The sequence below is a fragment of the Bacillus rossius genome, chromosome 2 (assembly GCF_032445375.1).
Source record: "Bacillus rossius redtenbacheri isolate Brsri chromosome 2, Brsri_v3, whole genome shotgun sequence".
Lineage (NCBI taxonomy): Eukaryota > Metazoa > Arthropoda > Insecta > Phasmatodea > Bacillidae > Bacillus > Bacillus rossius.
This window is the reverse complement of record NC_086331.1, coordinates 129609869-129624870: the sequence shown is the minus strand read 5'-3', so window position 1 is coordinate 129624870 and position 15002 is coordinate 129609869. Positions and strand designations below refer to the sequence as shown.

At 35.1% G+C, this 15002-nt stretch overlaps 1 protein-coding gene across 1 annotated transcript in view; it reads right to left on the bottom strand.

Annotated features, from left to right (window-relative positions):
* LOC134528992 (uncharacterized) overlaps positions 1-15002 on the bottom strand; it is a 48933-nt gene that overhangs the window by 15533 nt on the left and 18398 nt on the right. Inside the window, exon 4 of the mRNA XM_063362660.1 lies at positions 451-650. Coding sequence (XP_063218730.1) covers positions 451-650 — 200 coding nt within the window. The remainder of the gene's footprint in view (positions 1-450; positions 651-15002) is intronic.

The window sequence follows — 15002 nt, the reverse complement described above, 5'->3', positions numbered from 1 at the left end:
CATTGAACTACACCCTGCACCCCAGCCAGTAGCCTGTGTCAGAAGGAACTATTGCACACTACTGTTAAACTTAGTAATGAGTAGCTTTAATGTGTAAGCACTGTTAGTCTTAACAGCAAATTAACACATTTAGTTCAATAACTTGACGTTATTTCGAAAGTTTAGTTTGAAATTTTTGCTATATTATATAGATGTGTGTATCTGAACTTTAAATAATTGTTCATGTATTTTTTTAAAAAAATTGAGAAAAAAATACTTTTTATTCTGAACTCCACAGTTTCAAGTGACCATAAGACTGGTAACATGTCATTTTCTGATACGTGGCTAAAAACTGAACAGTTAGGTACCGAAAAGCAATCAATCAAAGCCTTCAGAAGTGCACAATGAACTTATTTTGGTCCACCGTGAGAAAAGAAACGCTGCAAAGAAAGCTTGAATTTTGACTCTTACACGAAGGGTAAAAGCTTTGCACTCTCTCGGTGTACATTTCGGAAGGAGGCCACTCCGGCATGTCGCTCATCTGGTTGTACCACTCCCGCACGCTCTCCAGTTGTTCCTTGTCGGAGTCGTTGATGGTCGGCTCGCCGCCCATGAAGCCCAGGAAGCCCAGGATCTGGTACTTGATGGCGTGAATGCGGTCCTCCCGGATCCTGCAACACGGCACAAACACCGCTCGAGTCCACGCCGGGACCGCTGCTAGCCAGGGCCGCAACTAGGGGGGGGGGGGGGGGGGGGCAAGCGGGGCATACGCCCCGGGCGCAAAGCTGTGGGGGCGCCGAAATCGCTTGCATTGTAATTCCTACTACAACTGGTAACTGGTAAAAAGTTTTTAAACTTGCATGCCAGGAATGTCTAATCTGATTTACAATACAACGTCTCAACATATTTAATGAACAAGTCTAGTGATTGTACGGACTACTTTATGGACTATACGGACTACTTTATGGGCATAGTGGGTTCAAGGATGGAAGTTACAGTAGCACAGAAACTGTTACATGTAGGTATGGAAAATGCTTAAATAGCACCATTTTTCCGTGGGAAGGCCCCCGGTGTGGTATGTGCAAAAAAGCCAAAAAAGAGGGGGGGGGGGGGGGCGCATGAATCCATTCATGCCCCGGGTGCCTGAGACACTAGTTACGGCCCTGGGTGCAGGGTGTCCTCAAGGAAAAAATATTTCGTACCAACTTAGGCGTGAAAAAAGTACTAGAATTGAAAAAAAAAGTACTAAAATATAATTTGTTACGGTTTTAACAATTTAGGAAGTTATTATGAAATTGCAATGCTCTAACTTAAATATCACACCACACACTCATACATTCCATTGTTTTTAAAAATAATTACGCTTAATAATAAAACATATTGGAGTTACTGTAATATTATTATATTAAAGAAAAAAAGTACTAGATCTGAGCCTAAGTGTACTAGACTACTAAAAAACTTATAAAAGTACTAGATCTGAGCCTAAGTGTACTAGACCACTAAAAAACTTATAAAAGTACTAGATCTAGTACGAAAGTACTAACTGTGGAAACCCTGGACCAGTGAAGAATCCAAGGGGGGGGGGGGCAAGTGACCCCCCCCCCTCACCGAAAAACCAGTCTCTGCTACATTAATATTGCCGACAAAAATGATTGTTTCTGAAACCAATAAAATATTTTAATATAATTAATGAATTTCTTGTAGAATCATAAAATCTGGTGGTTGGATGTTACGTGTAGTTTGAGTAGATTAAATACAAATTTAGTAATTTTAAGACTTTTTATTTTCTCTGGCTATTCTGAAATCCTAGAGTGCCCCCCTCCGAGGTGAACCTCTGGATCCGCCACTGACTGAGACTGCCATAACCGTCAAACCTACACGCTTATAATCATGTGACTAGTCTGCTCTATTGTTTTTTTTTACGTGATAACGTCTTATAAATCGTTGAACGCCGGCTGCGCGCACGAAAAAAGCATGATTCTTTGTCACGTTCCGCCTGAGCCGAGAGTGCAAGAACCGGCCGACCACCGTGCGAGAAAATCTTCTATAATATCAAACAGGTTAAGGCGGGCTTTTTAAAAGCAGCAATTTTAAAAATTTTTATATGACGTTATCACGTAAAATTATCGTCCGTAAACCGACTTTACAGACAACCCACTTTTGCCGAATTAGTTTGGACTTAGAATTTTCGCAGAGTGAGGAAACAGAAAATTTGCCTCGCCTGTAGAATGAAGGGAACTGTCTCGTGAAGGTTACGGGATAAGTAAATGTTTGACTGGTGTTGAAAGTAAAACGGCTGTGGGGCAGTGTGGCAAGAGACGGAGGAGAGGTCGAGTACCGCATAACGTAAAGTGTACCAACTTGCAATACGTTGAGGCTTACCGTAACGTAACCAACGTAGTTTTACGTAACGGATTCGACTGAACTGTTATAAGTTCCCGGACTACACGATCAATGTAACGAGCACTCCTGATAGAACTTCAGTACGCAGCTACTTCGTTGAACGACTGACGAGGCGAGTAAAGATAAAGACTGCTCGCCGCAATATTGGCGAGGCACCACGGCATACCGCTGTCAGTAATCAGGAGAATTTTGAATACGACTCGCTGACTACAAGTGTGTGTAAGAATGTAAACATTTTAAGTGTCATATATTTGGTAGTGATACTTATACCAGAAACACTGTTTAATAACTTTAAAGAATCAGACCACGATGAGACAGAATGTATTTCAAGTTTAATCGATATTTCTTTATTATCTGGGTAAACTAATAACAGATAATAATTAACTGTACTATAAGCGATTTCATGTCAGTTCTCCTTGATTATTTTCTTTCACTTTTCTTATTCTCTAATTGTAATTTCATATGTTTGGCAAACGTTAAATTCATGTTAGTACAGTTATTTAACGTAATATTTAATGTGCCCAAAAACCAAATGATTTGATGTTCGTATTTTCTGCTAATATAATTTGCTGTTTACTTTATAATAAGGCATTAATTTAATGTGTGTGAAATATATATGTGATCCAATATTGTTAATCATATTTTTCTGTTCACAGACATTGTGGGCACTTGCTGTAAACAACAAAATAAGAAATCAGAAGGTTGTTATATCTGAGCATGCGTGTATTGAAGGATGTCATGTTATTACAAGTTTTGTTAATAAAAGCACTTGTGTTTCACGAACTTTAGAACCACTTTCTGATATTTCTCCCCTTGTCCTCCCGCCCTTCCGGACTGGAGGTAACAATTTAATCGCTTATAGATTGATTTACTCTAAAATGTGACAGTTGAGTTAAGGGAACGTTCCTATTCTTGCATTCCGACTAACCCACCAGGATTCGCTACCATTTGTGTAATAAAATATTGTAGATATCAACCAAAAATTTGTGTACCTTTATGTTCAAAATTACGGAGTTTCGAAAGCTACATCTCCGACTGTACAGTCACGGCCTCGTTATTTCTAATGTGCAAAACTGCTTGATCCTACAAAATTGAAATTAGGAAGAAAATTGTTTTCTTTAATTAAGGATATGTGTAAAATAAAATATTTGCTGCCTAAAAATGTTGATACACTTTTTGAAATAATATTAGAAATTTTAAGAACATATTCTTTAATCATATAGACAATGGTATATAAAGTTTTAGATTTCTGACAAAAATTTGTAATTTATGACCTTGAAACCTGTATTTTTTGGTTTAATTTTTCGTCTACCATTTTGGAACCAGCATCTTTAATTGCAACTACTTAGACGTTTATAAACGTATGTACACTAAAACCAAAAGTGCATGCCACTAAAAATAACTTATTTACTATCACTGTAGTATTACTAATAAAAAGTTACAAAATTGTAACCAGATTTTTTAAGTAGTAATGACATTTTACCGCAGAAAAGGTCGCCAGATAAATTAACGTCTCGCTTCTTCGACTGTGCACTGCAAAATTATTCTCAACATCTATATGAACAATAAACCTGTTCGAGGTAAAACGTCTGTACATTTGATGAAATGATTAAAAAACTATTGGAAATAGCTATTTACGCCAGTGATAATTCATAAATATAGTTTTAAAATTTTTTGACTGGTTGTCCGTTTATCTGTTTGTCTGTTCCAGCATCCATCGAAAACTACTAAAAGTATTTTGATGAATTATTTTTTACTAGAAAGATCCGTGGCTAGCTTATAAACGTGCGTGTGTCTATGTCTATGTCTATATATATATATATATATATATATATATATATATATATAATTACAGAATTCTGCCCGTTAGAGGGTGAAAAAGGGTAAGTCAAGGGTAAGATAATTAATTATATTTCTTAACTAATCAACCACAAGAAATAACATTGGGTACAAATATGAAACGTATAAACACTACCAACCACAATATTACGATTTCGAGAAATTCAACCACAAAAAGGAAAAAGGGGTAAATTAGGTTTTAAAATAAATATTTCTATCTCGGAATCTAATCAGGTTTAAAATATATTGGGCATCAATACTGAACGTACGAATACTACTAACATACCACCTACAATTTTACCACTTTGCGAATTTCAACCCCTTAGGTGTGAAAAATGGGCAAATTTGGTTTTAAAATAAATAATAATAATACCTCCGAATCTAATAAAGCATAAGAAAATATATTGAATATCAATAATAAACATACGAATACAATCAACCACAGTTTTATCATATTGCAAAATTTAATCCCTAATAGTGAAAAAAAAGGTTATTAAGGTTTTTTAAATAAATAATTACATCTCCAAATCTAATCAAGCCCAAGAAATTGAACCCCTAAGGGTGAAAAGGGTGTAACTCACGTTTTAAAATAAATAATAATACCTCCGAATCTAATAAAGCATAAGAAAATATATTGGATACCAATAATAAACATACCTTCAACAACAATTTTACAATTTTGAGCAATTCAATTCCTAAGGGGTGAAAAGGGGTCAAAATTAAGTTTTAAAATAAATAATTTCATCTCCTAATTTAATTAAGCATAGCGAAATATATTGGGGGTTCATTAATAAGCATACAAAAACTATCAACCACGATTTTACCATTTTACGAAAGTCAACCATTGAGGGGTAAAAAATATTTGATTTTTTTAAATAAAAAATTATAGTTACTTCAAATATAATAAAGCATAATAAAATATATGGGGTACAAATAATAATCATACGAAAACTGCCAAGTGTATTTGTACCATTTTGTGAAATTCAACCCCTAATGGGTGAAAAGGGTTGACTATTGTTTTGAGATTAATAATATATTATCTCCAAATTGAACTGAACATATTAAAATATATTGGCGTTAAATAATAAATATACTAAAACTACCAACCACAATTTACTAGATTCAACCCCTAACAAGTGAAAAACACGTGATATGGTTTTAAGATAAATATTTATAACCCCGAATCTAATGAAGCATATTGGGTGCCAATAATGAACATACGAAAACTACCCACCATAATCTTACTAATTCGCAAAATTTAAACCCGAAGATGGTTAAAAGGGAAGGTATATATTTAAAACTAAAAATGTAGACTTACAAATCAATATCTACAGGGCTATGATTTCGTGAAGTAGTTCTTCAAGAACAATTTAGTCGTAAATTTTTTTTATAATTTATGTATTTGGAACATGTTCAGAGGAGCCATTTACGACATGGTAACATATATTAATTTAAGTACCCTACATTCGTTTCTTTTTACAAGCAAATATATTTCCCTTACAATATTCTGTGGCGTACCATTTTAAGGCCTAAATATCCGTTTCTCACACATAACACCAAATCTGGCTGCATACATGCAACTTATTACATGATACAAATCTTAACATAAGCATGCGGTAGTTTCACTTGAGATGCGCCTCAGTAAGTTACAGAAGTAGAACATTTCAAATTAATCATCACGTGCGAAATTAACATTTCGCTGTGGAAAATTATATTATCTTTGAAAGATTTGTGCAATGGAAGTGCATGACATGATGTAGGCTCTTGGACATACGCCATTGCTTAGCACATGTATGTCTGTAGAAGTAAATTACAAAAAAACACAAATGACAAAAAACACAAATTAAGCAAAAAATTTGCTGTTGTCAGGATTTAACGCCACACAATACTCCACAAAAGGTATATGGTCAACAAACAAAGAAAAACAAAGAAAAATGGACTTACAGAACGAAAAAAAAACCACAAATGATGACAGCACAAAAATACCGAACCCAAAAAATTTTCTTTGGGTTCGGTATTTTTGTGCTGTCATCATTTGTGGTTTTTTTTTCGTTCTGTAAGTCCATTTTTCTTTGTTTTTCTTTGTTTGTTGACCATATACCTGTTGTGGAGTATTGTGTGGCGTTAAATCCTAACAGCAATTTTTTTGCTTAATTTGTGTTTTTTGTCATTTGTGTTTTTTTGTAGTTTTCTTCTACAGATATACATGTGCTAAGCAATGGCGTATGTCCAAAAGCCTACATCAAGTCGTGGAAAATTATCCCAGATAGAGTTCTATAAAAAATACTAGTTACATGTACACATACTATTTTTAAATAGTTGTTAGCGTTGTAAACCGATATAAACTTTCAACAATTTTATACGAGCCTAAGCTGTAGTAGCCACCGTTTATTAAATAAACATAAAACAATACATGTTTCTATTGCTTGGACCATACATTTCAAAAGGCTGCGCACTTGTTCTGAAACTCCAAGGAAAATACGTTGAACACACGTTTTTTCACGTCATGGAAACGAATAAAATTTACAGTATAGTATTAAAATAAACTAAACTTTATGAAACATAAAATACAGTAAAACACACACATATATTTTTTTAATTATGTGGCCTACAGCTCTACGCCAAACGGCCAAAGGGTCAATTTGTTCCAGGGCAAACACCAATTTCAATTCGTAATCAAATATCGGCTAGTATCTATATGTTACACCCATGCCTTACCCGGGACTCGAACCCAGGACCCCTCGCACCGTAAGCCGGTGTGCACATAGAAAAGGGAGGGAGCTAGGGTGTGCATCCGACTACGCTACGGAGGTCGGCGTAAAACACACCTATTTAAATGGCGAAGAAATCTTTAAAGGCTTACCACACACACAAGAAAATAGTTTTTAATTGCATGCAAATAATTCTCCATGGTAGCGCTATTCTCCATGGTAGCGTTAAACGTTTAACGCAACCTTGTTGGAAGTCGCATTAGAAGTATACCTTCAATAACTTCAAAATGGGTGCGTGTACTTAGGTACGCGCGTGAGAAGTTATACTTCTTTGGCATCATTAAAAAATTTGTTTTTAATTGCATGCAAATAATTCTCCATGGTAGCGTTAAACGTTTAACGCAACCTTGTTGGAAGTCGCATTAGAAGTATACCTTCAATAACTTCAAAATGGGTGCGTGTACTTAGGTACGCGCGTGAGAAGTTATACTTCTTTGGCATCATTAAAAAATTTGTTTTTAATTGCATGCAAATAATTCTCCATGGTAGCGTTAAACGTTTAACGCAACCTTGTTGGAAGTCGCATTAGAAGTATAAAGTTCGAAAAACAGTCTGAAAGGAAAAGTAATGCAGCTCTGTTTACGGCAAGGTTGGTTGGAGAGCGGGGGCTGGAAACAGCCGGCCAAGAGGGGCACGTGTGGGCCCACTCCACGCGACCTTGGGCTGTTGCGGGCCAGACAGTCGCCAGACGGGATGGGCGGGCGATTAGTGATCACGTCCACCACACAATGTAATAATAGGCGCCGACCTTGCCTCGCCAGACAGCCCGGATCAGTTTAGCCGCTACTTTGTGGCGCGATGTGTCACTCAGCCCCCCGCGGGCATTCCCCGCCTCCATCCCACCCCCAGGGCTGCCAAAACCTGCACGACCATCACTTCTCGAGGTCTTCGTGAAGAAACTACTTATTAAAAGTGCGCAAAGGATAACTTATAATAACGTGCTCATTAAAAAAAAAAATTGGTTGTCTGTAAAGTCGGTTTACGGACGATAGTTTAACGTGACAACGTCATAACAAAACATTGATGAAATGATTGCGTACTTTTATAAATAAAATTGAATCATTTTTATTGAATTATCACTATTTTGTATGGATACAAAGGAGTAAATGAAATCTACAATTTAATTGATAAATTTACTTTTAATTTGCACTCATTAATTCAAATATGTTTATTACTTTAACGAAGAGATTATTTTAACTATAACGTTTATACAGGTTTGCTATTTAACTTCTTCCAATCTGTGTTATTCTGTTAAGGATAGGACGATGATAGGAAAAGTAGGAAACGAATGGGAGTGTTTCAAGTTTAATGTGCCTCGAACAAGTCAAATCATTGGTTGTTCCAAGAGTGTTACGGGACACAACGTAACGGGACAATGAGTCATCCTTTTTCGTGCGTGCAGCCGGCGTTCATCGATTTATTAGAATTTCTCATGTCAAAAAACAAAATGTGTACACTGTAAATGAAATACGTGTCACCGATGAATGGAACATTTCCGAAATTAAACTTTCTGAAGTTGGCAATTCCGATTCTTTCCTGAGTGCTCTCGACTTTTCATCGCTTCACGAGGAATCGTTCCTTTCTGTAGGACAAGGCCGATTCCTTCGCAAGTTATCCCTGATAAAATGCTGATGTGTGTTTCTGTCTAATGAATTCACAGTAGACGAGACAAAGTTAAATTTAAAAAAATTAAAAAAAAAAAAAATGGAAACCTCCTTTGAAATAGTTTTCCATACGCAAGTTCTCTAAACATAAATATTTCTGCACACATTTATTGCTTAGCTTCTTATAATCGGTTTCAAAATGTTTATAAAGCTTGAAAGTTTGACCTTAAATGTAAGGCGATACGTTGACTCATAGTAAAATTTTTAAAACTATTAGTCGGGCCTAGATGTTATATATTTGTGAAAATTTTCTATCATATTTAAATCAATATTATTGTTATGTTAGTATAGTTAGTTCTTAAACTTTTTCATTAATAGAATTGTATGAGTGTTATGATTGCAAACATTATATATGTATGAAATAAAAAAATAACAATTTCAAACTGTTAAACACACCGAAAGTTCTTAAACTACTCTTTTTACATGCTTTATATTAGCTTCACCTGTATGTTTGTTTGTCTGTCCGTCTGTAACTCTTTCGACTTAAGAGTGAGTGACTCATCACTGTAAAATGTCCCACCAATTTCATTACGTTCGTTAGCCGAGCGGTCTAAGGCGCGCGACTTCTGTGACACAATAGTTTTCCAAAATCAGTTTGTTTCATCTTTTCGTTTTGCTGTGTTTTTGTCTCGTTTCAACTGTTGTGCTGAATTTTTTGGTTTCGGTATTTTTGTGCTGTCATCATTTGTGGTTTTTTTTCGTTCTGTTAGTTCATTTTTCTTTGTTTTTTTTCTTAGTTTTGTTGACCATATTCCTGTTGTGGAGTATTGTGTGGTATTTATATCCTGACAACAGCAAGTTTTTGCTTTATTTGTGTTTTTTGTAGTTTTCTTCTACAGATATAAGTAAATGTGCTTAGCAATGGCGTATGTCCAAAAGCTTACATCAAGTCATGCACTATTGCACAAATCTTTCAAAGATAATAATTATATTTAGTGTACCAACTTTAAAGTAATAAAACTTCCAATCAGAATGCTACAACTCGTTATCTTGCTCGCCAAAAGTGTATAAATGAGAAGTCTAGTGCAGACTGTGTAGCGTGGAGGGGTTCAATGACCGGAGTGTGTATTTGTCATTTTGGATTCTGGGTAACTTGGCGTTAACCTCCGACCTCAACCTCTAACTCTGACCCTGAAATATTTTACCTTGATTTAAATTCGACACCTCAAGTGGAATTTAACACCCTGTATGATTTCTTCAATGGAACTAAAAATAAAATATTTATATTATAGTATAAATATATTTAAGGTTTTTTCCCTGAGACATCGAGTTCACAGTCCTCTGTTTGAATCCATCGAGATCAGTAAAATAAAATTAAAAATACTAATAATTATACATAAATATTTAATAAAAATTTCTCACATCACGGACTGTGAAATATATAATTAGAAAACTTCGAGGTACATTGTTTACAGTAATATTTAAAAAAGTACATTATAAAAAAACCATTGAGTAAAACCTCACATCACAGACTTTGGAGGTGCTGGGTTAGATTCCTGGTCAATGTATTTATCAATAAATGAGGGGGGAAAAACCCACAACAATATATACCAAATGACTGCCGCCCCCCCCCCCCCCCAATCCCGGGACCCTTCCCAACAAATATACAAAGTACTTCTGACATAGGAAGCCTTCATTTCACAGACGAGAGAGCCACACCCGAAGTTCCCCGAAGTTCATGCTCGCTTTTATTTTCCGTTCTATCTCATTGTATAAACCGGTGTGGCATTAAATTTTGCGGTCGATTAAGATAGGTTAGCTACATTATAAATACTTCAAAATATTGTGGATGGTTAGGTAAGCATAGCTACATTAAAAATACTGTAAAATCATTTTATGGTTGCTTAGCAAATAACTTTTTAATATGTAGCTATCCAGGGCTAGGAAACCGTTTACATGATTTCACAGTATCTTTAATGTAGCTATCCTAACCAAATCAACCGTCCACAATGTTTTAGAGTATTTATAATGTAGCTAACCTAACGTAATTGACCATTTGTTATCATGAGTTACAATGAACAAAAAAAACCTAAGATAAACGATCGGGAGTTTATCTCTCTCGTCTGTGAACAGAAGGCTTCCCCTTCTGACACGAGAAATCACGTCTGTCATATGCACGTCATATTGGTCGCCATATTTTATTATCTTATCATCTGCTAAAGTACGATAGTTACGATCGTTATCATGCTGCATTTTTTATCCGCTGTAGCACACTAGTATAAATCAACAAATCTCCAGGCACCATAATGTCCATTATCTTACCAGCCATCTTGGCTATCATCTTAAAAATTAAAAAAAAAAAAACACTCAAAATTATGTTAAGATTTTCAAAAATCTAAAATATTTACATGTTTAAATATTCATTGATCTGCCCGATTTCGTTCCTTTGTTCAATCTTTCATAAATGCTTAAATAACATAGTAAATTTGGCATCAAAAAATATTGATTCTATAAATTCAATTACATTTGCAACGAGCCCGCTTATCATCCTCACTATGAACAAGCATTCTATTCAAATCCGCTATCCGATTAACTTAAGCAGATATATAACTCATTTGTCATTAAGTCTACTTCAGGGCATATTGAAGGAACCTTGTGACTACTACAGTGTCAACTACAAACATAAAACCAAGCACTTATAAACCACAAGGCCTTCAGTAACGATTCTTTGAATGCTTTAACACCAAGTAAACACCAGTGACAAGCATATAGGATGTTAAGTCTCCGAACCACCAAAAATACTGTTAAAACATAACGATGCGTTTAACGATTACTGTAAGGCCTATCACAAATATGAATAAAAGAGACTCCAAGCCACGCAGCATATTCTATACTAAATATGTGTTATGCATTCCATAGAGTCGAGCACAGTGTGTTTTGCAGTTATAGTGCATGGACATTTTGGACCTTCAGCATCTTTAAAGAATAAAATAAATAAAAACTTTTAGACAACTTCTTCAACCACTAGACCTAATGTAGTCTTATTACAAATTATGTTTTTTTACATCAAATATAGTAGCAATTAAATACATGGAATAAGGGGTCTCTGAAATACAAAGTAGTACTTAGCATTAATCCACATACTTTTGAGTCGATCCTCGTTTCTCACCAAACATAATATTGTCGTGTCCCACCATTCATTATATCACCGTAGTTTACCAATACTACTTACATAGTTTCAAAATAATACCTAACTAAATATCCCCCCTCCTGATCCTTCTATTATTGTATCCCATTGAACCTTATATCATATATCGATGCCCAATAAGACTGCATTCACCATCACCAATGCACAATATGACACACGTTCATCATCGATGTACAATTCGACTCATATTCACCATCATCAATGCACAATACCACGTATATTCAACAACGATACGCACATCGAAACACATACATACACATGGGCAGTATTAACTATAATTCAGTTGCAAAAAATATATATAATTTTTATTATATTAAACACTTTTATTTATTTTCATTAATAATGCACTTAATCTATATACAGTTCGTTCAACGAATGTAGCTTCCCTTAGTTATCTGAGAACTTTCCATGTTTATTTGGTGACAGATAAATTTTCAGCAGCTTGCAAAGCAAGTTGAAGTCTCAGTCTGTCAATCGTTACGTTTGGATCATTCCAAAATATGTAATAAATTTAAACTGATATTTCCATCTACTGCTAATGTAAACTGTCAAAATTATTTCAATCGTTAAATTTTTCAAGGTTAATAGCAGCCTCATCTTCAATAGCAGCGTCATCAACGCAGCTATCAGCATCATCACAATCATACAACCTAAAATCTTCAACTATTATTACTGCAAGATTTCGATATTTTTGATGTTGAAGCTCCATCATTGTCTTCGAGCACTGTGCGTCATTAGCCTATATTTGTACTACTCTGTGGGGTATTTTGCCATTATTTTCCTAAATTGGCATTTTGTACAGAGTTTTATTCCTCAAAGTGTCTGCCTAACATTATTTTCTTCAGTAGATGTTTTGCATAAATTATTTTTACTTAAAAGAGTTTTCTTATTATTTTCCTAGGCTGATTTTTTTTATAAAGAACATTTACTCCAAAAGTTTTTCTACCGTTATTTTCCCTGGCTGGTTTTTAACTGAAGAGTCGTTTCGCCTAAGGCAAAATGCACTACTGCTGTGCATGTGGTTAGTTATTTGTTGGGTGCATTATGGAACTAAAGCTAGCTACGAGAAAGTCTGGGTACAAGGCATCCAGCACTGCCCGAGGTTGTGCAGCCCTGGCCCTTCATAGTCCGTTCAGCGAGTAGTACCTGATTTTTTCTCTTGGTTAGGGCGGGATAAGGGTTTGTAACACGCGCTGCCGTGGCAGCAAAACACCTACTGAAGAAAATAATGTTAGGCAGACACTTTGAGGAATAAAACTCTGTACAAAATGCCAATTTAGGAAAATAATGGCAAAATACCCCACAGAGTAGTACAAATATAGGCTAACGACGCACAGTGCTCGAAGACAATGATGGAACTTCAACATCAAAAATATCGAAATCTTGCAGTAATAATAGTTGAAGATTTTAGGTTGTATGATTGTGATGATGCTGATAGCTGCGTTGATGACGCTGCTATTGAAGATGAGGGTACATTAATTCTAAATTTATATCAACTCAGGAATGTTCAGATTTTTATTATATATATGCAAATCATAAAAATCTGAACGTATGTTCCACTAATTAATTGATTTATAATCTGGTAACCATTATTTATACTTTTAATTCTCCACATTTTGGGAAAATATTTTACGTTTGAAAATACATATTCATTTAAATTTATTCTTAAACATTTTCACAAAATCTTCTAAACACTTCCTTAAAGCTTCACAAAAAAGATCAAGTTATTAATATCTATTAGAAAATATTTACATAAATTATTTATCAGATTGCAAATTTTTTCCAAAAAAATTTTTGTTTCCAAACATGTTTTAATTTACCAAGTGATAAGAAAAATGCATCAATTTATTCGATTTCCATATTACGAAATCAAGTATGCAACAACGGTAACGATAGCTCACGACTGTCCCAGTGTTCAGATATCAGTACGTAACACTATCACTTCACTTATGCATACTTACTTATGAACAAGAATCAAGCTTAATACCATTGGTAGGTAGTTTTTGCTAAGTGCAATGTTCTTTCTGAAACTTGGGACGTTAAACTACCAAGAGCCAAATCATTTGCTAGTTTTATAACTTATTCTAATACAGTAATGTTTCCTTATTGCAAAATCATATTCCAGTTTTCTATAATCTAATTGATGTGTAACCCTTGATGTTGCATTTCTGTTAACAAGACGATGGCGTTTACCTTCTAAGAAACGCTCCAGGCATTATATTTGAGCTTTGCAGTTTTATAACGCGCTTGAAATAGTATTAAGAATACGAAGAAATTGGCTTGGTCTTGATTTAAAAGGTGTGATGCTGGTGTGATGCTGAAAGATGGACGCATGTAACGTCAAGTTAAAAGCCTTAAAATTCGCATAATCGCAATGTTTGAGGATACAAGCTTACGTTGACAAGAGAATATGGCATCGTAGTCATTCGTTACGTTGAGAGAAGAAGGGAGTGTGGACCAGAGGCCATTTTCCCTATTAGAGCTGAGATAACTGAGCTCTGGTTCGGCCACAGTTTCTGTGGCATCTTGTGTTTCGGGCCCTGAACGAAGACCATTGCGAGCTTCAGGATGAACCCACTGAGGGAGACCTAAGATGCACATAAAGTTCTGCCATTCTCGATTACACCCGAACAATTCACCTTCGGCCAACTTCGGGATTTGTTTTATTTTTGCGCAGGAAAAATGAATTCAAATATTAAAAGTGGTCGGTTAGGTTAGCTACATTAAAACACTTTAAAACACTATGAACGGTTAGTTAGGTTAGTATTGCTACATTAAAATAAACAGAGAAATATAAATATATATAAATATACCCGAGGTTGGCCGAAGGTGAATTGTTCGGGTGTAATCGGAAATGGCAGAACTCTATGTGCATCTTAGGCTTTCCAACCGACTGACCTAGTGGCCCATAACGATGATCTCTGATCGATCGACATGGCGCGAGAAAACAAGCCTTGAACGTTTGCGGATGTATTTAAATAATTGCCGTAATCAGACGTAAATATTACAGAATTATTTAGTGAATTTCAAATCATATACAATAAAAATATGAAGAAAAAAAATGATTTTATTTCTACAGCTATAAGAACTTCTTCAAAAACTCGTATTTCCAATGTTCTTGATGCTTGTTATTTTATTTAAATACTATCATAGGGCCTTTGTTTTTTATTTCTTCAGAATTAATTTCCATATTAAAAG